Source organism: Myotis nattereri (assembly GCF_964212035.1).
Source record: "Myotis nattereri genome assembly, chromosome: 1".
Classification (NCBI taxonomy): domain Eukaryota; kingdom Metazoa; phylum Chordata; class Mammalia; order Chiroptera; family Vespertilionidae; genus Myotis; species Myotis nattereri.
In genome coordinates this window covers 65,097,564-65,123,562 of record NC_138075.1, presented here as the reverse complement: position 1 = coordinate 65,123,562, position 25,999 = coordinate 65,097,564, and the positions used below count along the sequence as shown (strand labels likewise).

Sequence of the window (25,999 nt, the reverse complement as noted above, 5' to 3'; positions counted from 1 at the left end):
AATCAAACCCACGATCTTTTGGCTTACAAGACGATGCTCCAACCAACTGAGCCACACCAGCCAGGGTGAAGTCTATGTATTTTTTAAAATATATTTTTATTGATTTCAGAGAGGAAGGGAGAGGGAGAAAGAGGCAGAAACATCAATGATGAGAGGGAATCATTGATCGGCTGCCTCCTGCACACCCACTACTGGGGATCGAGCTGGCAACCTGGGCATGTGCCCTTGACTGGAATTGAACCTGGGACCCTTTAGTACACAGGCTGACGCTCTATCCACTGAGCCAAACCAGCTAGGGCAGAGGCCTATGTATTTTTTTAAAAAGGTTACATCACAGGTCAAAAAACATAATAAACAAAAGTAAAAGACAAATAACAACTAGGGAAAAATCTGCAACAAATATTACAAAAGAATAGTCTCGCCCTAGCTGGTTTGGCTCAGTGGATAAAGCATGGGCCTGCAATAAAAATAAAAACATATTTAAAAAAAAAAAAGACTGGGCACTCTTAAAAAACTTATATATATATAAAAGACATCTTTGAGAAAATTTTAATATGAACTATATTGTCAGATATTAAGGACCTAGAGGCCGGGAGGAGTGGGGGCGGTTTCCCTCAGCCTGGCGTGCTCCCTCTTGCAATCTGCCCTCTCACAATCCAGGACCTCACAGGTAGGGTCCCTAGGCCAGGCTGGCAATCAGGGCCAATCGGGGCTTTCTTTCCCTCGGCTGCCGGCAGCTGGCCCCGCCCCCACCTCTGCTACTGCTGGCCATCTGTGCAGCGCTGCCCCTCCTCCCCCAACACAGGTTGCCTCCCTCTGCAGGCGACAGGCAAATGGATTGGCCCCACACACCCCCAGTGTCGCTGGCTGGCCGGTCGCCTGGGTCTCCCTCTGTGGGGCGATAGACAGCCCACCCAGCCAGGGCTCTGCAATCGATCCATCATCCATCGTCATCGCTGCAGAGGGTGTCCTGGGCCTCCCTCTGTGGGCAATCATGGAGTGATGGCTGTGCCACCCGCCCCCACAATCACATTGCACCTGCCTTTGCTGGCCTGGCACCAGTGCATGTCATAGCGTGGTCGTCCAGAAGGTCGTCCAGATGGTCGTTCTGCTGTTCAGTCATTCGGTCAATTTGCATATTACGCTTTTATTATTATAGATTAATATTTTCTTTGGTGTGGTGATGGTATTATGATCATATAGAACAGCGGTTCTCAACCTGTGGGCCGCAACCCCTTTGGCAGTCGAACGACCCTTTCACAGGGGTCACCTAAGACCATCCTGCATATCAGATATTTACATTACGATTCATAACAGTAGCAACATTACAGTTATGAAGTAGCAACGGAAATAATTTTATGGTTGGGTCACAACATGAGGAACTGTATTTAAAGGGCCAGAAGATTGAGAACCACTGATATAGAATAATGTATTATTCTTAGATGATAAATGCTACAATATTTAAGGGGAATTATGTCTGCAACTTAGTTTCAAATGATCCAGCACATGCAAACATACACACAGAGAACAAATGTGTACTATCCTTTCATCTTTTCTGGGGGTTTAAACTTTTAAAATAAAAAACTTGGGGTAAATGCTATTAAGCGTTTTAATCGTCATAGGAAAAAATGCTCATGTTGTTAAGCAAAAAAAGGACAGCAAACACACAACCTTTTACTTTCCACATGTCAATTATGCAAATCAAGTCCACAAATAAAGAGAGAAAATAAGCTGAAATGTTTACAGCAATTAGCCTCTGGGTGGCTTATAAATGATGTTTTTTGCTTCCTTGTAACTTTCTACACGTTTAATATCTCATACAACTATTGAGCATAACTTAAGCATAAAAGAGGTGAAAACAAAACAAAAACAAAAAAGAGGTGAAAACATAAATTTATAAATTTGGGGATTCAAGAAAGAGAAAAAGAACTAATATTTTCACAAAAATAAAATACAGTTGACCCTTGAACAACATGGTGGGTATAGGCGCTGCCCCCCGTGCAGTTGAAATACACATATAACTTCTGACTCTCCCAAAACTTTAGTGATCCGTTGGTATCTGGGTGAACTAGTCCCAGGACCCCTGTGGATAACTAAATCCAAGAATGGTCAAGTCCCTTATATAAAACTAGAGGCCCGGTGCACAGATTCGTGCACCAGTGGGGTCCATCGGCCTGGCCTATGGGGATCAGTGGACCTCCACGCTGCTGTAGCCCGGCCTTACCGGCTACCTCACGGGGAGGGGGGGGGGTGGGGGGGTGGGGGGGTGGCACACGGGGGGAGTACCGCAGCTACACTTCTGGCGCCCGAGGGTCAGCTAAGCAGCACTCCCCCTGTGGGAGCGCACTGACCATCAGGGGGCAGCTCCTGCATTGAGTGTCTGCCCCCTGGTGGTCAGTGCACATCATAGCTACCAGCTGGTCGTCAGGTTGTCCGGTTACTTAGGGTTTTATATAGATAGATAGTGTAGAACAATGCATACAGTTGGCCCTTCATATCCATGGATCCCCAACCATGGATAAAAAATATTGTTTTCTGCCCAGCCATGGTATCTCAGTGATTGAGCATTGACCTATGAACCAGGAGGTCACAGTTGGGTTGCAGACCTGATCCCCAGTAGGGGGCATACAGGAGGCAGCCAATCAATGATTCTCTTTCATCAATGGTGTTTCTATCTCTCTCTGAAATCAATTTTTAAAAAATTTTTAAATACTGTTTCCCATCTGCAATTGGTTGAATCCATGCATGCAAAACCCAAGGATAGGAAGGCTGACTGTGTGTTTATGAAAAAAATCTGAACATAAGTGGACATACACACAGTTCAAACCCATGTTGTTCAAGAGGCAAGTACAGAACATTACCTGCATAGCTGGGAGGACCAGACAGATGCATGACCTTGGGAAATAGAGGAAAAGAAAGTCCAAGAGCAACTATAACAAAAAGTGGAAGAGCCATGAAAGACAGCACAAACCACACATCTCGGGTCTTCATTCCGTCTCTTTCAGTGTTTTTCTTCCTGTCCCTGACCTCTGAATGCTGGTAGGCTCAGTGAGTCCTTGGACCTCTACTGCACCCACACTCACCGCCTCAGTACTCTTATCCAGACTCATGGCTTTTAACATAACCCATACGCTATGACTCTGCAATTTAAATCTCCAGCTTAGACCTTCCCCCTGAGCTCCAGACTTGTACATCACCAAACGCTTCCAAATGGCAATTGAAAAGGCAGTTCAACTTTAACTTGTCTATAACTGACCTCCTCCTGTAGTCCATCTCAATTACCAGTAAATCCATTCTTCTAATTCTCAAACCAAAAACGTGAAAACATTGTTACTTCCTTCTTTACTCTCATGTTCAATCTGGCTTTGAATCCTATTATCAAAAACCTAGACTCTCACTACTCTCCACCCACTTCCACTCTGGTCTAGCCACTGTCATATTCTGTCTGAATTATTTCAATTGCCTCCTAGTTGGTCTTCCTGCCTCTGCTCCCCCTTCAGTCTATTCTTTTTATTAATTTTATTTAAATAGCTTCTTTTATTTTTAATTATTTTCATTTTTCCAGTTTTTCTGAGGTACAATCAACAAATAAAAACTATGTACCTTCAGACTATTCTTGATCCAGTAATCAGAGTGATCATGTTAAAAATCTAAATCAGATCATGTCATTCCTCTGCTCAAAACTTTTAAATGCCTTTCTACCTCACTAAGAGTAACGGCCAAATTACTCACAGTGCCCATGATTTACAGATTCTGGTCCCCTCTTTACTCCTCTGGCTTCTTCTCCCACTCCTCTCAATCACTCCACCTACAGCCACACTAACCTCGCCATTTCTCAAAAATGCCAAGCACGCTCACACCTCAGGGCCTTTGCACTTATCCCAGAAAACAACAGAGATCACTTAATCACTTAAGATTTTTTAAAAATATATTTTTATTGATTTTCAGAAAGGGAGAAAAATAGAAACATCAATGATGAGAGAGAATCATTCATCAGCTGTTTCCTGTTCGCCCTCCACTGGGGATCCAGCCCAAAACCTGGACATGTGCCCTGACTGGGACTAGAACTGTGACCTCCTACTTCATCGGTCCACGCTCAACAACTGAACCACACCTGCCGGCATCACTTGTGATTTTTAATCAAATGCCACAACAGTGAAGCACTCCCCACGTCACTCTATCTAAACTTGCAACTCCTGTATTTCCTATTGCCATCTGTTTTATTTTTCTCTTCAGCCCTACGAATGTCTAACATATGTACTATGTATCGTTTACTTATTCATCATGTATTGCTACATCCCATACAAGAATGTAAGCTACATTAAGGTCTAGAATTTTTATCTCTTCTGATCACTTTGTATCCCCAATATTCAATAGCGCTTGACTCAATAAATATTTGTAGAATGATTCGTTAAATCAGAAGAGGCTTTATTTTTAAAAAATTTTAAATATAAAATTATTCCAAAATAAAATATTACTACAAATATTTTTAAAAATCAGAATGCCCTGGCTGGATGACTCAGTTGGTTGGAGCGTCGTCCCATGCACCAAAACGGGTACAGGTTTGATTCCCAGTCAGGGGACATACCTGGTTGCGGATTCAATCCCTAGTCAGGGTGCGTATGGGATACAACCAATCAATGTTTCTCTCTCAGGTAGATGTTTATTTCTTTCTCTTTCTATTCCTGCCTTTCCCCTCCTCTCTCTAAAAAGTCAATAAAAAATACATATTCTCAGGTGAGGATTTAAAAAAAAAATCAGAAGAAGCTTAATTATAGACAAATAATACTAATCTTAAACTTTTCTCCACTGTCTAAGCTGATGGAAGAAGAAAACAAAGTTTTAAGTATATTGTTTTGAAGTACAAAAGTAGTTAATAAAAGAACTAAAATAATTATTACAAAAATTGGGAAAGCGTTGTTGGGAAGAAATCCTCATCTCCACTTATGGAACTCAATGACCTCAATCTGATAAAGTAAGAAACGGCAGTGTGATAGCGTCACTTCGTCTTAAATAGTATGAAGGGCTAGGAAGGTGACCTCCCAAAGAAGTAAAAACACAAACACTTAAATAAGATTGTCTCTGCGAAAGGAGACCACGGATGAGAACGAACTCCTTGCTTTTCATTATAAACTCTTTTTAAAATTAACTATGCATTCCTATTATTCTGTTAAAAATACTTAACAGATCTCATCAAAATTAAAAACCTGCTCTGTGGAACACCCTCTGAAGAGGATGAAAAGACAAGCTGCAGAGTGGAAGAATATATTTGCATATTGTATATCCTACAAAGGACTAGTATCTAGAATATATAAAGAGCCCTCAAAACACAATACAAGCATCCAATCTAGTACCTTGAATAGAAAATAAACTCAATAAATGGGCGATGGAAAGACAAAGTAAAAACTGAATGCTGTTTGAAAAGAATATGAATTACACACTCTGGGTCTAAAACTGGTGAGTTACTTTGGTTGGTGAAAAGCATGCCTAACAGTTTTGACAATATACTTAAATATATTGTTTGATTTTTTTTCAATTAATAAGTTGCATCTATGCTAAGAATAAGGAATACTTATTTTGTTTCACATGTACAAGACAGATCACAAAATGAATAATGTAGGTGTAAAAATGTTATTACCTTCACAAAAGAGATTCCAGCTAACAGTACTAACATAATCCTCAAATCCCACTCCCTAATTCACAAAAATAAGATTAATCCCTTTACCTTTGGGATGAGTCAAAGGTACAGACAAAAGAACTGCTCCATTAATAAATGTAAATAAATTTCTTCAAACACTAGTATACCTGCTTGTCCTGTTTGGCTGAGGTAACTGTTCAATGACCTGACTGACGGAACCACATGTATCCACATGAGAAGAATCCATAGGGTCTGAAAAACACAAGAGGATATTAGCACAAAAGGCATTTACCCCTAAACTTTAATACAAAGTCAGGAATGCAGACAATACAAACCTGATCAGCTCCATTACAGAAAGCCAAGCTTCTGCGTGCCTACTATGCACCAGATAGTGTGCTGGATTTCCTTACATACATTCGCCACAACCCCGTCTAAGTCCACCAGCTCTAACAAGTGCACCCTTGCAAAATGGGACGGACAGTTTGAAGCACCTCACCTGCAGCTATGTCTTCCTTCAGGTGGTCATTGAGCCCACTTTTACTGTCTCCTTGCTCTCCAGCTGATTGGTCAGGCTTGGGCACCACATCCTAGGAAACACACAAACATAATATCCCCTCTACAGACGAAATAATTTAAAATGAGACATACTTTTTGTGAATATGGTGATTTCATTTTTCCAACTAATTGTCTCCAAAAGACAGTGACCTGAGTACTTACATTTTCTGGTTGGTCTAGATCATGGTGGAGGGGGGAGGGAGGGGGGGACCTGCTCAATCATCTCCAAACAAGGTGTCACTCACCAACGCAGGGTTCTCTTTGTGTGCCTGTAAATGAGGAAGGTGTCGAGATAGCACACTGAAGTGAGAACCAGAATCATCTTCTAGAACCTGGCTTTCAGGCTGAGAGTCTTCAATTATCAGGCAAGGAGTGTCTTGCTGAGAGAAATCTGAATCCAACTGACTTCCAGGAGGGTCCATCTGCTCCCCTGGAATGGAGTAACAAAAGATCAGTTCTATGTCACCTACCAGCCTTCGGCGCGCGGTGTGAGCTTCAATAATGGGGCGGGAAGACAGGAGTTGGGAAAGGGGACCACCCTCGAGCTCGTTCCATTAAAACGCGATGATCGTGCCAGCACTTTCCCATCCTACTCCCCAAGATCCGATGCCTCCTTACTTACCATCGGCCTGCCTATCCTCTCCCCCGCCTTCTCCATCACCTTCCCGTAGACACCCTTTCCCCTCCTTCCTAACCTCGTCTCTTCCCGCCCCTTTTTCCATCCCCCAAAACTCCCCCTGCGTCCCTCTGGAGCCTCTACCACCCCCAAAAGGTGGCTTTGCCATCTCTGTTCGCCAGAACCCCCACAGCCCTTCACGCTTCCTCACGACCACTCAGCCTTCCCGGCTCCTGCTTCCCCACCCCCTCCGCAGGGCCCTCCAACCCTTTCCCAGTCACCGCCGCCATGCTTGCCACCCCGCCCCCTCCGGTCAGCCATTCCTTCAGACCCCAGAGCCAAGGCTCCAGAGCTGCCTGCACCCCGACTCTTTCCCAAATAGTACCAGGCATCTCGGCGGGAGGCCCCTCGCGCCCGAGTCAGAGATCTCTGCACGCCCCCCAGGTCCCTCCAGCTCTATCCCCAGATTGTCGCTGTCGCCACCGCCGCCACCGGCCTCGAACTCCTCCTTTTCCCGCGCGTCAGTCAGTATCGGCTTGCCCATTCGCTGTTGCTGCCTGCCACTCAAAAAATCCTGCGGATGATTGGTGGATGAGGCACAGTGCCCCGCCCCACGTAAGAAAAAGGAACACGGCGGCGTGTTTCCATGGCAGCATGGACCGTGCAGGCCCTCCCCCTGGTAGAGCCCTAGAATGACAGTATCCTTGAACCGAAGGGACCTTGAGAGGGCGTGAAATAGATTCCCTAGGCTCCAGGACAATTGTTTATACCACTACTGAGAAATAAAAAAGATCTGTTTTTATCCTCCATGCACTGAAGACCCCTTCTCTGGCCCTCTCCCGTGGAAAGAAGAGGGTTTCCCGACTGTTTCATAAAAGGGCAAAGAAAAGGATCCAGGATGACTGGGATTCCTGAGCTGATGAACCTGGAGAGAGAAGACTCTTTGGGGTTTACCTGTGTCAATCAGGATCACTTCTGTGGGCCCTACCTGAATGCAAGGCCCTCACATTACATCTCTGCCAGTTCTCCCTTCGCCCGCCCCGCCTCCACACTCCCCTCCCCACCCCTCCCCCCCCCCCCCCCCCCCCGCATTTACATTGTCTGAGGACCCCAGTAAACCATATTTTTTCCATTGCTATTTCCTGTCTGGAACTTAGTTCAAGCTTCACATTTGCTTATCATTATTACCCTACCGTGTATGGGATTGTAGCCTAGGAGACTATAGCCCCAGACAAGTCTCCCGTTGAGAGAATTGAACAGTGATTCTCAGACTCCGTGGTGAAGAGAACAGCTGCTGCCCCTTTAACAACATGACCTCAAAGATCCCTCCAAGACCTGAGAGTCTATTATCCTAATGATGGTGCCAGGATCTTATAGAAGGTGTAGCAGCTGTGACTTGTATTAATGAACTAGGCCCCATGAGGAATATGTTTTTTGTTGTTTTGGGGTTGTTGTTTTTTACGTGGTTGGATCTAAGATGGATTTCTACACGAGAGTAGCTGTCAAAAAGGAAAGCAGCCAGCACCGTGCCAAGCATATACATAGTAGGCATTCACTAGGAGATAGCTTTCTCTCTCTACTCCAAGCTCAGAATGACTTAGACCAGCGGTTCTCAACCTTGGCTGCACATTAGAATCACCTGGGAATCTTTTTAAAATCCTGATTCTGGGCCTCATCCTCCGGAAATTCTGTTTCTTTGTTATGCGGTGGGGCCACAATATTAGTAACAAAGAAGCAGCATTTCCGGAGGATGAGGCCCAGAAATCAGGATTTTAAAAAGATTCCCAGGTGATTCTAATGTGCAGCCAAGGTTGAGAACCACTGACTTAGACACAGCCCAACATGATTCTCCCATCCTATAAAACCCCATTTCAGCATTCAATGTAGGTTAAGCTAAAGTGCAGCTTCCTACCAACCAATCTTCACCCTGCTCTTACAAATTACAGTGATCATCTTTTTCAAACTAAAAATCAAAGGATGTCATCAGAGCATGTGTAACTTATTTCAAAAGACAGACTCTGAAATAAAAATTTCCTAAAAAATCTAGAATTTATTATTTCTATAACTAGAATACAATTATTGTCCCCAGAATGTTTTATTAGTGGAGCAAAAATGGAATGAAACACAGATTCATGCCACTTCTTCACCTTGAAGTTTATAATGGACACCTCTCTTCCTCCACTCCTCATGCTGCAGAAGACAGGTGACCAAATAAATAAAATCCTAAAAGGACCAGGTCAAGTTACTATTAAGTAACTTCCCTAGGTAGACAAATTAATTCATCTACTCAGTTTGAGTGGACACAAACAATTGGCTTCTGTGTGGGGCAAACCTTGACCTTGAATCCCATAAAAATCCCCCAAAAGTCACTGTACTTTTGTTCTCCTTTGTCCTGCTATTGCATTTCCCCTCTCCAAGCAAGACATAAATAAATAGGCCTTCCTGATTATTTGACAAACAACTGTGTTTGTCAAGACACATAAACTATACACTAAAAAGGATAAACTAAACCTCAATAAACATAACTGAAAATAAATAGATAACTACATAAATGAGCCTGAGCCATTCCCATTACTAAATAAAACAAGAGCCTTGCCCAGCTGGTAGGGCTCAGTGGTTGAGCTTCGACCTATGAACCAGAAGGTCACTGTTGGGGGCACGTGCCTGGGTTGTGGGCTCAATCCCCAGTGTGGGGCGTGCAGGAGGCAGTGATCAATGATTCTCTCTCATCATTGATGTCTCCATCTGTCTCTCCCTTTTCTAAAAAAAATTTTAAAAGTTGAAAGATCTTTATTTTAAAAACGAATAATAAATAAATAAAACAAGAGCCTTAAAAGCTGTGAAGAAAAACTGTGAATTGCTTGTTAGACAGTATGACAATTAAATTAATTGTTAAATTACCAGTAAATGTCAGAAAATGCAGGCGGATGGTTAGCCACTGGGGCTGTAACTGATTGCAATTGGGTGAGCTAAAGTCCTTTATTGACTCTTAGACTGAAAAGGACCATCAGCACATCTACCTTTCTGTAGGTGCATCTTTATCTAAAACACTTCAGATTGAGAAATCTAATCTACCTCTAAAGCCCTCCCAGACAAGAGAATTCCTCCAGACCCTGTGTTAACTCATTTTAAAGTTTACCAAACCTCATTATCAGAAATTTTTCTTCTAATTGTCTAACTTAAAACCTTTATTCTAGAGCTTAAAGCCATTTTTTTTTTACCGTATCTTTAACTGGTAATTTTAAAACCTGGATAAATTCCCATAAGGCTGGGATCATCTCATCTTGTCCACTAATTCCATAATATGTTTCAACCAATGAAAAAATAAACATAAATGCTATATACTTAGTCTTTTTCTGAGGTCTTCTCACAGACTTCTCTAAGCAAAAGAACCTCAAACTGCTTAATTCTACCTCAGAAACTATTCACCAACACTTAAATTTGCTTCATGGTTTTCCTCTGGAAACTCATAGTTTGGCAGCTTAGTGGCAGAGAACTTTACTGAGGATCTGACAAGTAGTAAATTTAATGATAAGTTATTATATATCCCTTGTAAGCTGCAATATTAAAGTATTACATACTGACTTATATTTAATAGGTAATTATGAACTTCTATTGCACAGTCATACGCCAATGCTATAATTAATTAATAACATGTATTAAATTTTAAAATGTGGCAGGTATTGTGTTCTGTTTTACATTCATTATCTCACCAAAAAGCCTCATAACTCTTTGAAGGTTACAGATGAGGACAGATGAGGACACTAAGGTTTAGAGCAGCGATTTTCAACTGGTGTGCTGCGAAAATTTTTTTAAAGTATTTTTTTTTTATTGATTTCAGAGATGGAGGGAGAGAGAGAAATAGACACATCAATGAATGATGAGAGAGAACCATTGATTGGCTGCCTCCTACACGGTCCCACTGGGGATTGAGCCCGCAACCCAAATATGTGCCCTGACCAAGGAATCGAACTGTGACCTCCTAGTTCATAGGTCGACAACCACTGAGCCAAGCCGGCGGTGCTGCAAGAATTTTTAAAACATGCAATACCTGACTATTTAGTTAGGGCACTGATATCTTTTCCCTTAGATTGTCAAATAAAAAAGATGACAATAGCCCTAGCCAGTTTGGTTCAGTGGATAGAGCATCAGCTGGCAGACTGAAAGGTCTCGGGTTCAATTCTGGTCAAGGGCACATGCCTGGGTTGTAGGCTCGACTCCCAGTAGGGGGCGTGCAGGAGGCAACCTGTCAATGATTCTCTCTCATCATTGATGTTTCTATCTCTCCCTCTCCATCCCTCTCTGAAATGAATAAAAAAAAAAATATTTTTTAAAAAATGACAACAGCCAACACAACAATAGCCGTCCAGTGTGAATGAATCAAAATTATACCTATTTTGTTATGTGTCAGACTGGCAAAAAAATATATTTTTTTGGTGTGGCACAGAATTTTAGTAATTAGTTTATGTGTGCCATGATATGAAAAAGGTTGAAAATCACTGGTTTAGAGAGATGAGATAATTTACACAATGTCTCAGCGCTGGCAAGAAAGAATTTGAACTCCATCTGTCTAACTGAAGAGGTTCTACTACGTGGAGAGCAGCTACAGTGTTTGGACAGGTTCAAGCCTCGGACTAATGAGGGCACAGTCCTCTCATGTCCACGTGCAAGTCCCAGCTTGAAGGGCAGAGCCCTCCCAGCATAATTATAGTTAACAGCTATAGTTGTAAGCTTGAACCTATGGTCCAAACATGTGCCTGAGTGATGTGAGCTTGATAGAGTTCAGGTGCATGTAATTGAGTAGTATCGAAACCCACGAGAATGTTGTAAACATCTTGACCATGCCCTTACTTTGCCTCGTGGAATCTGTCTATAAAATAAAGACACAGCTTGTGGGCACTGTCACTGTCTCTCCATCAGAGAAGCAGCGTCCCACCCAGACCCAGCTTTCTTCTCTTGTCTGTCTTTTCTCAATCTTTCACCACCCCCCCACCCGCCTCAGGGTCACTCGAACCCGGCTGAGTTGGCAGGGCACATAAGGCGCCCTGGGGCTGAGTATGCCATGGCCGTGCTGGCTCACCATAGTTCTACATATTTATAATTGAGGAGGAGGAGAGACAAAGAAATGGCAAAGTAGTTGATAACATTTTTTTTTGTTTTAGAATTGTTTTTATTTGAATACTGAATATGGGTGTCCCTAATGTTCTAAGAATCCAAAATAATTAAAATAATATTAAGAAAATAGAGGAGAGCCGAAACCGATTTGGCTCAGTGGATAGAGCGTCGGCCTGTGGATTGGGGGGTCCTGGGTTCGATTCCGGTCAAGGGCATGTGCCTGGGTTGCGGGCACATCCCCAGTGGGAGATATGCAGGAGGCGGCTGATCGATGTTTCTCTCTCATCGATGTTTCTGGCTCTCTGTCTCTCTCCCTTCCTCTCCGTAAAAAATCAATAAAATATTTTTTTTTAAAAAAAAGAAAGAAAATAGAGGAGAAACTGTAAAGCTGTCAACACCACATCCTTAAGAAGTTAATTCACATGCATATAAGCATAACGAACAGACACAAGACACTGGGGGTGGGGTGTGAGGGCATGTGTGGGGGGGTGGGGGGGAGTAGGGAGGCCAGGGGGAGGTCAATGAGGAAAAAAAGGAGACATATGTACTACTATTTGTAATACTTTAAACAATAACATAAAATTAAAAAAAAATAAGTCAACAAAGAAGTAATGATAAAATTAAAAATGTGAAAGAAAATTACTTAAGGTAGTCGTTTGCTAATCCTAATATATAAAGAGCCGGGGTCTGTAATGTCCAAAATGACCAAACAGACGACCAAGCACCAGGCTGCGCACACAGCAGGCTCGGGTGGGCGGGGACTGGCAAGCGGGCTAAACTGCTGACCTCTTGATCCCTCCTGGGTTTTGGGTGCCGTGGCAACCCAGCACTGGCTGCCACCGCCAAGGCAGATGCCATGTAATTGGTATGGGGGCCCTGCCATCACCCCACGATCACCCCACAAAGGGAGGCACAGGCCACCGGCCAGGGGGCTCTGTGATTGTCCCAAAGAGGGAGGCCCAGGCTACCTGGCCAGCGGTGGTGAGCGGGGCCTCCCTCTGCAGGGCGATCAATCGCGGACTGCAAGAGGGCGCAGGCCGGGCTGAAGGACCCCCTTCCCCCACCGAGTGCATGAATTTCGTGCACCGGTCCTCTAGTGATACTATATTAACCTCCTACTGTATTTGTAACCCCTGCAATGAAAGCCATCCCAACTGGTTTGTATCTTATATCTACAGAACTTGTCCTGTTAATTTTAGGTAAACTTTTTATTTTGAACAAAATTTCAGAGCAACAAAAAAGTTATAAAAATATTGTATAATAATCTTGTTTGGACCCTTCTACCTAGATCCACATGTTAACATTTTGGCACATTCATTTGTGTGTGTGTGTGTGTGGTAAAGTACACATAACAAGAAATATACCATTTTAACAGTTTTTAAGTGTCCAGTTCACTGGTATTAAATATATTCACATTGTTTTGCAACCATCACTATCACCCATATCCAAACTTTTCAACTTCCCAAATTAAAACTCTGCTTCCATTATATAATGACTCCTCATTCCCTTCTCCCTCCAGTCCCTGGTAACCACCATTCTACTTTCTGTCTCTATGAATTTGACTAGTTTAGATAATTCATATAAATAGAATCATACAATATTTGTCCTTTTGTGTCTGGCTTATTTTACTTAGCATAACGTCCTCAAGGTTCATCCATGTCATAATTTTAATAGCATGTGTCTGAATTTCCTTCCTTTTTAAGACTGAATATTATTCCACTGCATGTAGTATCACAATTTGTTTCTCATCCTTATTCATTCTAACCCACTTTCCAGACTTTTTCAGAGCCCCCAGACTTTGCCACCTCCAAGTATAGATAAGATCCTGGAGGCATGGTAGCAGAAAGACACCGAGGCAACTGCCCCATCCAGGTAGCTTAATTCCCCAGCCAGCCAACTTGAGACACAACATTTCTTCACAAACTTGAGTTCATTTATTAATTTCAATTCACTTATGTTCAAGGCACCGTTCTGGCTCCATGGTTCATTTTAGTAGTAAACGGAATCTAGAGATCACAATTTGGATAGTTGGGCACAGCAAAAGAAACCATCAACAAAACAACAAGAAAACCCACTGTGTGGGAAAACATATTTGCCAATGTCATATCTGATAAGGGCCTAATCTCCAAAATTTATAGGGAACTCATACAACTCAACAAAAGGAAGATAAACAATCCAATCAAAAAGTGGGCAAAGGACCTAAATAGACACCTTTCAAAAGAGGACATTCAGAAAGCCAAGAGACATATGAAAACATGCTCAAAGTCACTAATCATCCGAGAGATGCAAATCAAAACAACAATGAGGTATCATCTCACACCTGTCAGACTGGCTATCATCAACAAATCAACAAACGACAAGTGCTGGAGAGGATGTGGAGAAAAAGGATCACTTGTGCACTGCTGGTGGGAATGCAGACTGGTGCAGCCACTATGGAAGACAGTATGGAGTTTCCTTAAAAAACTGAAAATGGAACTCCCATTTGACCCTGTGATCCCACTTCTAGGAATATATCCCAAGAAACCAGAAACACCAATCAGAAAGGATATATGCACCCCTATGTTCATAGCAGCACAATTCACCATAGCTAAGATCTGGAAACAGCCTAAGTGCCCATCAGTAGATGAATGGATTAGAAAACTGTGGTACATCTACACGATGGAATACTATGCTGCTCTAAAAAGGAAGGAACTCTTACCATTTGCAACAGCATGGATGGAACTGGAGAGCATTATGCTAAGTGAAATAAGCCAGTCAATGAAGGAAAAATACCACATGATCTCACTCATTCATGGATAATAGAGACCATTATAAACTTTTGAACAATAATAGATACAGAGGCAGAGCAGCCTCAAACAGATTGTCAAACTGCAGCAGGAAGGCAGGGGAGGGTTGGGGGGCAGGAGGTAGGGGGGTAAGAGATCAACTAAAGGACTTGTATGCATGCATATAAGCATAACCAATGGACATAAGACACTGGGGGATAGGGGAGGCTAGGGGACTGTCTAGGGCGGGGTGATAAAATGGACACATATGTAATACCCTTTGTAATACTTTAAGCAATAAAAAAAAAAAAAATTTGGATAGTTGGAATGGTGGAATGCTTATTGCTACTGGATTGATCACTGTTGGGCTTTTTTCAATTAAATTTTGGGATTTCAGAAGTTTTACCCAACTTTTTTCATTTTATATCTTTCTTATCAACATCTTGGTTTCTGATAACACTGACATAAATTATTTATTTGCTTTATTCTATTATGTGTGTAAAATGTTATTACCAATGTTATTATTAATGAGATGATGACTAATGAGAATAGTTTGACATTTTCTTTGCAGTTGATTTTTTTTTTCCTTAGGGTATATCCCATTAAAAATGTGCAGTTAGGATATATGCTACAACATTGATAAATCTTGAGGATATTATGTTAAGTGAAATAAGCCAGTCACAAAAAGATAAATGCTATATGATTCCACTTATATGACCTAGAGTGGTTAAACCATAGGGACAGAAAATAAGTAGAATGGTGGTTACAGGGGCTGGAGGTAGGGGGCAAATCAGGAGTTATTGTTTAATACGTATAGACTAGTGATGGCGAACCTATGACACGCGAACTCATTTTTTTGGTTGATTTTTCTTTGTTAAATGGCATTTAAATATATAAAATAAATATTAAAAATAAAAGTCTTTGTTTTACTATGGTTTCAAATATCAAAAAATTTCTATATGTGATACGGCACCAGAGTTAAGTTAGGGTTTTTCAAAATGCTGACACGCCGAGCTCAAAAGGTTCGCCATCACTGGTATAGACTTTCAGTTTTACAAGATAAAAAGAAGTATGGAGATGGATGCTGGTGATGGCTGCACATTATTAATGTATTTAATGCCACTGAATTGTACACTTAAAATTGTCATTTTATGTGTATTTTACTATAATACATTTTTTAAAAATCTTTATTGTTGAAAGTATTACATATGTCCCCTTTCTTCCCCCATTGACCCCTTTTGGCCTACCCCTAACCCCCTATTCCAGGCCTTCGCCACACTATTGTCTGTCCACGGGTTATGCATATATGCATACAAGTTCTTTGATTGATCTCTTCCCACTCAACACCCCATCCCCACCTTCCCTCTGTATAATAAATTTTTTTAATGTGCAGTTAAATTACTGTATTTTAAAGTCATTGGAAATAATTCTATCATTTAATTTCTTTCGATTTGGGGTGGTTTTTTATAGTGACTACCTCTTTATTTTAATTTTTAAATTGAGGTTACATTTAAATGCATAGCTTTTAGTTGTATAATTTGATGCATTTTTAAAAAAATATATTTTATTGATTTTTTACAGAGAGGAAGGGAGAGAGATAGAGAGTTAGAAACATCGATGAGAGAGAAACATCGATCAGCTGCCTCCAGCACATCTCCTACTGGGGATGTGCCCGCAACCCAGGCACATGCCCTTGACCGGAATCGAACCCGGGACCTTTCAGTCCGCAGGCCGACGTTCTATCCACTGAGCCAAACCAGTTTTGGCGTATTTTGACAAATGTACACATTTGTGAAACCTATATATCAATCAAGATATAAAATATGTTATCACTCCAGAGAGTTTTTCATGGAACCCATATTATAATTTCCAGAACCATAGCTTAGTTTTGCCTGTTTAACAATTATAAATAGTATCATAAAATATGTAGTCTTTTGTGTCCACCTTTTTTTTAATCCTCACCCAAGGATATTTTTTCCATTGCTTTTTTTTTTTTTTAGAGAGTGAAAGGGAGAGGGGAGAGAAACATCCATTGATGTGAGAGAGACACATCAATTGGTTGCTTTGGGGCCAAAATTTTTATTTAATTCTGTTTTATACTTATGTAAAAGTTTTGGCACATGCCCCTATGGGGACTGGGGGACTTGCAACCACAGTAGTTCCCTTGACCAGGAATCCAACAGGTAACCTCTTGCTCTAATCACTGAGCAAAACCAGTTAGGGCTTGTGTACACCTTCTTTTGCTCAACATAACATTTTTGAGATTTATCCATGTTGTTGTATGCATCAGTTCATTCTTTTTTTATTGCTCAGTAGTATTCTATTGAATACATATTGCACAATTTATTTATAGATTCTCCTATTGGTGGATATTTGGGTTGTTTTGATTAATTTTTTATTATTGCTGACTTTATAGAGAGAGGAAGGGGAAGAGAGAAACTGATTTTGTTGTTCCATTTATTTATGCATTCATTGATTGATTTTTGTATGCGCCCTGACGGGGGATTGAACCCACAACCTTGGCATATCACAACCTTATGGCATATAGAGATGATGCTCTAACCAACTGAGCTATTACACTAGGTTAAACCATTATATTTTAAAAAGCTGCTATAAACATTCACGAATAAGTATTTTTGTGAACATACATTTTCATTTCTCTTGGGTCAATATCCAGGAGTGGAACTGTTGGGTCATAGGTATTTGCTTAACTTTATAAGAAATTGCCAGTTTTCCAAAATGATTGTATAATTCTATACTCCCTCTAACAACATATGAGAGTTTCAGGTGCTGCACACCCTAACATTTGGTATTGTTAGTGTGAAGTGATATCTATGTGTTTTAGTAAACTTTATATATCATTTATGTACAATAAAATGTGCCCGTTTTAAGTGTAGAGTTTGATGAGTTCAACAATTGTATATATGTGTGTATATATGTGTATATTCTCAACCCAGTAGAGAATATTTTCATCACTACCATCCTGAAAGTCCCCTGTGCTCCTTTGAAATCAATTCCCATCCCCTCCCCCTAGCCCTCAGCAACCACTTACTAATAGTTGTTTTCCATCACTGTAGGTAAGTTTTACCCATTCTAGAATTTCATGTAAATTTATTCATGCAGTATGTACTTGTGGTGACCATGAAAATGCACTGCTGAAATCTGCTTGCAGAAAGCATAATTGACTGATGACCCCACCTGCTGCCACTGTGAATCTGCCCCCACATTTATACCCAAACCACTCTTCCCACAGGCTAATCTCAGCCAGTGCCAGAGCACAGCAGGGTTGCAAAGGCAGACCCAGTCTGTGGCATGCAAGGGTCCTTCAACAGGTGTCTTTGATTAGAAGAATCTTCATCAGCCTGGCCAAACCATTCTTGGAACCATGCTGCAACAGTGATGGCGAACCTATGACACGCGAACTCATTTGTTTTTCATTGATATTTCTTTGTTAAATGGCATTTAAATATTTAAAATAAATATCAAAAATATAAGTCTTTGTTTTACTATGGTTGCAAATATCAAAAAAAAATCTATATGTGACATGGCACCAGAGTTAAGTTAGGGTTTTTCAAAATGCTGACACGCAGAACTCAAAAGGTTCGCCATTACTGCTGTAGGACAAGACTCTTCCTTTCCCATTCTTGTTCCTTCCCTCTCTCCTGCCCCAGATATTCAACCTGTATCTTTGTCTGAAGGCTCTCTCTGCCTTCCCCTGATCCTCCCTGTAGTGTTTTAAAATATATCCACAACATTGACACTCCCTTCAAAAGGGAGAGACTTTCCCTTCTCCAGAGAGTGAACCAGACTTAGTGACTTGCTTCTAATAAACAGAAGACAGAAGTGATAGTGTCTCACTTTCCAACACTATATGTCATAAAAAAGCATTGTTCTTGGTTCGTTTGCTCTGGTAGAAGCCAGCTGTTGTCTTGAGGGCACTCAAGTAGACTTATGGAGAGGCCTGCCTGGTGAGGAGCTGAGGCTTCCTGCCAATAGCTTGTGAGTGAGTCATGTTGGAGGCAGATCATCCAGCCTCAGTTAAGCCTTCACATTATTGTAACCCCAACCAACATCTTGACTGCAAACACGTGAGAAACCATAAGACAAAACCACTCAAGTAATTTGCTCCTGGATTTCAAATCTTTAGAAAGTCTTAACAAATATTTGTTATTTTAAACTGCTAAGTTTTGGAGTAATTTGTTTCAAAGCAATAGGTAACCAATATACTCAATTAATAAATATCGTACACATCTAATCATGTCTTGGTATCTACTTCTCAGGAGACCAAATAACAGATTTTTTTGTGTGTGTGTGTTTTGTTTTATTTGGCATAATGTTTTTATTTTTATTCTATGTGTGTATATTTATAGTTTCTTTTTCAAATATATATATATGTGTGTGTGTGTGTGTGTGTGTGTGTGTATTTTATTTCAGAGATTAAGGGGAAGGAGATAAATATCAATGATAAGAGAGAACCATTAATCGGCTGACTCCTGCACACTCCACACTGGGGATTGAGCCCGAAACCTGAGCACATGCCTTGACCGAGACCTACTGGGTCATAGGTCCACACTCAACCACCGAGCCATGCTGGCAGGGCTATAGTTTCTTTCTTTCTTTTTTTTTCTTTTTTCAAGAGAAACATCACAAGTGCTTTACTCAAAGTAATGTCCATCGCTAGCTACACATTTCCCCATCTTTCAGGTAATTTGTGGATACCGTTCCAGTAGAACTTTTCTTGTTTTGTGCTGGGGTCCAACCCCAGCAGGTCCAGGGGTTCCCAAAGGTGTAGACGGAGTCGGCGAAGAAGGAATGACACAGAGACAGCGTTCAGTTGATCAGCAGCCTAGCCAGGATCTCTAGCCAGGATCTCCAGCCAAGTTCTGGTCTGGATCTCCAGCCAAGTTCTGTTCAAGATCTCCAGCGAAGTTCTGGTTAGGATCTCCAGCCAGGTTCTGTGTCCATGTTCTCTTGCTAGGTTCTCCAGCCAGGTTCTCCAGGTTCTCCAGCCAGGTTCTGTAGCCATGTTCCCTTGCTAGGTTCTCCAGCCAGGTTCTGTCCAGTTTCTCCAGCCAGGTTCAGTCACCAGGTTCTCTTGCCATGTTCTATCCAGGTTCTGTAGCCAGGTTCTGTCTCTAGGTTCTTCAGCCATGTTCTCTCGCTAGGTTCTGTCTCTAGGTTCTGTGGCCAGTTTCTGTCCAGGATCTTTTGCCATGTTCTCTCCAGCGAAGTTCTTCTGTCTCTAGGTTCTGTGTAGGTTCTGTGTCTAGGTTCTGTCTGTAGTTTCTTTTTATCACTAAGTTGTATTCTATTGCATGAAGGTACCACAATTTGTTTACTCATTCTCCTATTAATGGACATTGGGTCTTTTCCAGTTTTTGGCTATTATGAATAAAGTTGCTATTACCAGCCATCACAAGTCTTTCTGTGGACATATGTTTTCATTTCCTTTGGGTAAATGCCTAAGAATAAAATTTCTAGTTCATAGGGTTGATATTTGTTGAATTTTATAAGAAACTTACAAATACTTTTCTAAAGTGGTTATTACTTTTACTCTACTATTAACAATATACGAAAGTTCTATTTGTTCCACATCCATGCTAACATTTGATATTATTGGTTTTTTAAATTTTTAACATTTTGTGGCTAATAAGTTACTATGCTGTGGTTTTAATTTGACTTTCCCTAGGACTAATGATGTTGAGCACTTTTTCATGTACTTATTGGCCATTTGTATATCTTCTCTTATTAAAATCTATTCAAATCATCTACATTATAATTGTGTTCTCTTATTTTATTGGTTTGTAGGATATTTTAAAAATATATATGCTGAATTAAATTATTTGTCAGATTGGTCATTTTGATTTAATTGTTTTATACTTATGTAAAACATGTATATGATTCCAAAGTCAAATTTACCAAATAAGATATGTTCCAAAAAGTCCACATTCCATCTCTGGCTACCTTACAATTTGCTTTTTCTTTCTTCCTAGAGGTAACTTCTTTTCTTTTTAAGTTTTTTGGTTTATCATTGGAGTCATTATTTACTCTCTCTCATTCTTCATTTGATGAAGCAGGAAACCAGGTTGGCTCTCCCTGTAAAATACAGTATGCCTAGAATCCCACTGATTCTCATCATCTCCACTGACATCACTCTGGTCCGAGTGACATTATTGCTCATCCAGGTTACTGCAAATTCCCTGACTGGCTTCCCACTTTAATCCTTACAACCTCTACAGTCTATCCTCAACATTGCAGCCAAAGTGATCCTGTAAAGTCTAAGCCAAATCATATCACTCTCTGTTCAAAAGCCTGCATATGTTTCCCATTTTACTCAGAGTAAAAACCAAAGTCATAATGATGCCCACAAGGTCCAAAGTGATCTGAGCCCTATTATTTCTCTGATCTCATCTCCTATTCCTTTTTGTCTCACTCCTTTGCTCCAGGCACAATGGGTTCCAACTATTCCTTGAATGTACAAAGCATAACACTACCTTCAGGGCTTTGTACTGGCTATCCTCTCTGCCTATAAAACTCCTCTCAGATATCCAAATGGCTAACTCTCTTACTTCCTTCAAGTCAGCTGAAATCAGCTCAAGTCTCATTTTCTCAATAAGCCCCTGACCAGCTCATTTAAAATTGCAACCTTTCGTGTCCCTTCACCATTCTCCCCCATCATCACACCTTCCACCAGCAATCTCAAACACCCTTATCCTTTTTTTTCTGCTACTAAGCACTAATTGCTTTGAGAAGGCTAACTGCTAATTCTTTCTATAACACCTGGTTCCCTCTAAGGGAACTTTCCTCAAGCAAAACAATGTAACCCAGATGGGAAAATATAACCTATTGCCCCCTTTCCTGCAGTCTGGACTAGCAAGATTTGTTGCCTGTTTGCTCACATGTTACAGAGGCCATAAATCGTAAAACAATACACAACCCCTGGAGAGGGCTGTCAGTGCTGGCGCCAGACCAGGCCCTTAGGTATGGTCTCATGACCCCCATCTGCACACATGGGGCTTTTTGCAAAGCCCCTGAAAGGTCCGGAAGTCCCATCCATATTTGGGGTACAAAGAAGCCAAAAAGATATAAAGGAAAGCTTCCACCAGATTGCTTTGCTCAGACTTTGAGAGGCATATTCCTCTGAGTCCGCCAGCATAATAAAGCTGTGTAACTCCATTTCTCTAAGCATTGCTTGGTTTTTCTCCGGTCTCTATAACAACTTTTTGACATGTTACATAATTTATTTATTATTTATTATCTTGTTTGTTCCGTTTGCTGACACACAGTAAGTGCTACAGAAATATTGAATGAATGATTAAATAAATGAATTCTAGGCATTGTTCTAAGCATATTTAAGATATTATCCCCTTAATTCTCAAAATAATCCTATGAAGTGCTATTATTATAATTTTACAGATGAGGAAACTAAAACATAGAAAGGATAAGCAACTTTCCCAAGTTCACACAGCTGGCAAGCGGGGAAGTCAGTTTCAGAGTAGCAACTGTGTTTGAGTTAGTTCATACTCCTTAAATCCGTTGTGGAATGAGATGGAACCTCATTCCATAAATAAAGTCATAAAGGTAAAGGTAAATAAATTCCTAGATGAGAATTAAGGGGAATATATCATTCAAAGAAAAAAAAAAGGACAGGAAATACAAGAATGAGGGAAAGGCAATTGGCTCAGATTGAATGAATAAAACAGTTAATAAAGCCCAGCCGGTATGGCTCAGTGGTTGAGCTCAACCCATGAGTCAGGAGGTCACCATTTGATTTCTGGTCAGAGCATCTGCCTGGGTTGTGCACTCATCCCAGTAGGGGATGTGCAGGAGGCAATCTATGGGTGATTCTTATTATTTATGTTTCTATCTCTCCTTCCTTCCTCTCTCTGAAATCAATAAAAACACTTAAAAAAAAAAGAGTTAAAGGCCCTAGCCGGTTAGAGTGTCAGCCTGTGGACTGAAGGGTTCCAGGTTTGATTCTGGACAAGGGCCTGTACCATGGTTGCAGGTTTGATCCCTGGCCCTGGTCCAGGCTCATGTGGGAGGCAACCAATGTATACATCTCTCTCACGTCAATGTTTCTCTGTCTGTCTCTCCCTTCCACTATCTAAAAATCAATGGAAAAATATCCTCTGGTGAGGATTAACAAAACAAAAAAAAAAAAGGAATTAAGGTATTTGCAAGAGGTTATGTTATAAAGGTTCTGAAGAATCTTCAAGAAAGAACTGATGAGAAGGAAGAGAAAAAGTATTTGTGATTTAGTGATATTGTAAAGGGAACATTCATAAAGTGATGTTTCTTCAACCCAAACATTCCTTGAAGGAAAAATAACTCTATTCTATGAATACCTTGAAAAAATGCAAAATTTAATTCACACACCGACATGGCCTCAAAACTAAGGTATACACTTAGATTTAGATTCTCTTTATCACCATGATCTTCACTATAAGCTTTAGTGATCCCTGCACTAAGAGGCAGCTATGTTCAGAATAAAGGAAAAGATGGAATCAGAGGCCACAGCCAAACACTAACTTCCATCTAACAGAGAAATTGAATGGGTAAGGGAAAATGGTATCCATAAATGTTTCTTTTTCACTTTTAGTAATCACTTTCTTAGAAAGAAGAATGTGAGGAGGGAGGTAGGATAAAAGGGAAATTTTTTTTTCTCTTTCTTTATTGGGAGAGGGAGGGAGGAAAAGAGAGGGAGAAAGAGAGGGAAGGAAGGAGAGAGAAACACCAATTTGTTGGTCCACTTATTTATGCATTCATTGGTTGACCCTTGTATGTGTCCTAACCTGAGATTGACTCTCAACCTTGGCACATCAGGACAACACTCCAATCAACTGAGCCAGCCAGAGCAAGGGAAATTTCTTTATTGTCCTTTGCGATGCTGGGGGGCGGGGGGGGGGGGGTAGTAAATCCAGTGCCTTTGTTCTTCCCATTACTTAATGTGAACAAATAATAATTAAGAAAATTATCCAATAAAGATTCCTCCTCTGTGTGCCAGACATAGTAATAAATGCAGACTTCTCCCCCATCTCAACCTTTTTAGAGATTATTTTACTCACTGCCTTTTTAGAAGTTATTTTACTCAGTGCCTTTGCAGATAAAAACCAGCTGTTCCTGCTAAGAGGTGACCTTATGGCTGCTGGTATACATTATGATCATAGTATTTTGCCCAAAAGCCAAGGATAGCCTCTGACACAGCAATCCTGTAATCTAACACTCCTCTTTCTGTATAAAGAATGCTTTATAGGCAGAACTGAGTACAGGGTGGGAATCTGAGCTGCATACAGCTCTTCTGGATATTTTATTTGATAAGACCATGCAATCCAGCAGAGCAGGCTGGAATTCTACCAAAGGAACTCAGATTGCCCTAACCAGTTTGGCTCAGTGGATAGAGTATCGGCCTGTGGACTGAAGGGTCCCAGGTTTGATTTCGGTCAAGGGCATGTACCTTGATTGCGGGCACATCCCCAGTAGGGGGTGTGGAGGAGGCAGCTGATCAATGTTTCTCTCTCATCGATGTTTCTAACTCTCTATCCCTCTCCCTTCCTCTCTGTAAAAAATTATATATATATATATATATATATATACTCAGATCCCCCCAAAAACTAATGACATTCATGGGTCTAGAAGGGAGGAGACAATATCTTTATGAGTTATCAGAGCTGGCCTAAGTCCTATCAAGACCCTCCGCATTGAAAGAATTATGTTGCCCTCCTCTCCCGCCAACACATAATTCCAAGATGAGTGTAATTAATTTCAGTAAAGTTCTGATTTTTCTCATGAGGACAACTTCAATAACTTAATTTAAATGTGAAATTATTTCCAGAAAAATTTAGAGATGCCCCTCATACTTTGATATATAACATTATATTAGTTTCACGTGTACAAAATAGCAATTCCATCTTTGTAAACACAAAATGATCACCACAATACATCTAGTTACCATTCATCAATATACAATTGACTCTCTTCATCCATTTCGCCTCCCGGACCCCCTACCCTTCTGATAATCACCAATCTATTCTCTGAATCTATGAGTTTTTTTTACTCATTTGTTTTTTATTTTTATTTATTTTTTTTAAATATATTTTATTGATTTTTTACAGAGAGGAAGGGAGAGAGAGAGAGTTAGAAACATCGATGGGAGAGAAACATCGATCAGCTGCCTCCTGCACACCTCCCACTGGGGATGTGCCCGCAACCCAGGTACATGTCCTTGACCGGAATCGAACCCGGGACCTTTCAGTCCGCAGGCCGACGCTCTATCCACTGAGCCAAACCGGTTTTGGCCTCATTTGTTCTTTAGATTTCACATATAAATGAAATCATATTTTTCTCTGTCTGACTTGTTTTACTTAGCATAATACCTTCTAGTTCCATTCATGTTGTCACAAATGGTAAGGTTTTCATTTTTTATTGCTGAGTAATATTCCATTGTACATAGGATATAGCACATCTTCTTTATCCATTCATCTATGGATGGACTCTTAGGTTGTTCCCACATCTTAGCTATTGTAAATAATGCTGCAATGAACACAACAATGCATATATCTTTTCAAATTAGTGTTTTCATTTTCTTTGGGTAAATATCCAAAAGTGGAATAACTGGATCATTCAGTAGTTCTACTTTTTAATTTTTTGAGGACCTCCATACCATTTCCTATAGTGGCTACACCAACTTACATTCCCACCAACAGTGTACCAGGGTTCTCTTTTCTCCACATCCACTTGTTATTCCCCCTCCTACTTTGTTAAGCTGTGCCTAATTCACCTGCTGGGTGATTTATCACTGTATATTATGACCTGATGAAGGTCCGGGGGCTGAGAATCACCTAACTAGCTTAAACTTAGCCAAGGCTACCATTACCTTTCATGTGAGGCTTATACTACCTTCTGCCTTGTGCTCACTCCATTGCACGCCCAAGGAACCAGCCTATCACATTGCCTTCCTGTGCATGTCCTCTTCTTTTAGTGGCGGATCCTTAGAGACGCCTTCCACAATTCAAGGATTCCTTATCACAAATAGTTTGAAAAGCATTGGTTGTAACCACTGTATCTGCCAATGCTGCATGGCAAGAGTATGGAAAAAACTAGAATAGGAGAATTCCCCGCCGAAATCGTAACTGAGCAGTCCAGGAGTCAACAGTTACAATCAAACACTACAGTGGACTCTATACTACATACTACTGCATGTGCCTCACAGTAATGCGTATCACATGTTCCGAAGAGTCCCCTCGGGTGGGCCCTTGAAGGACGTCAAGGTTCCTGCCACAGCACACTATTCCTAAACACACAATAAGT

The 25,999-nt window shown here is 40.9% G+C and overlaps 1 protein-coding gene across 1 annotated transcript in view; it reads right to left on the bottom strand.

The window, feature by feature from the left end:
* Positions 1 to 7,325, bottom strand: part of TP53BP1 (tumor protein p53 binding protein 1) — a 94,039-nt gene extending 86,714 nt beyond the window's left edge. The window contains exons 1-4 of the mRNA XM_081112578.1: positions 7,195 to 7,325; positions 6,439 to 6,623; positions 6,135 to 6,225; positions 5,806 to 5,890 (exon numbers count right to left, since the gene is read on the bottom strand). Of these exons, the coding sequence (XP_080968704.1) occupies positions 5,806 to 5,890; positions 6,135 to 6,225; positions 6,439 to 6,623; positions 7,195 to 7,201 (368 nt within the window). The 5' untranslated portion in view covers positions 7,202 to 7,325. The remainder of the gene's footprint in view (positions 1 to 5,805; positions 5,891 to 6,134; positions 6,226 to 6,438; positions 6,624 to 7,194) is intronic.
* Positions 7,326 to 25,999: the final 18,674 nt, after the last annotated feature.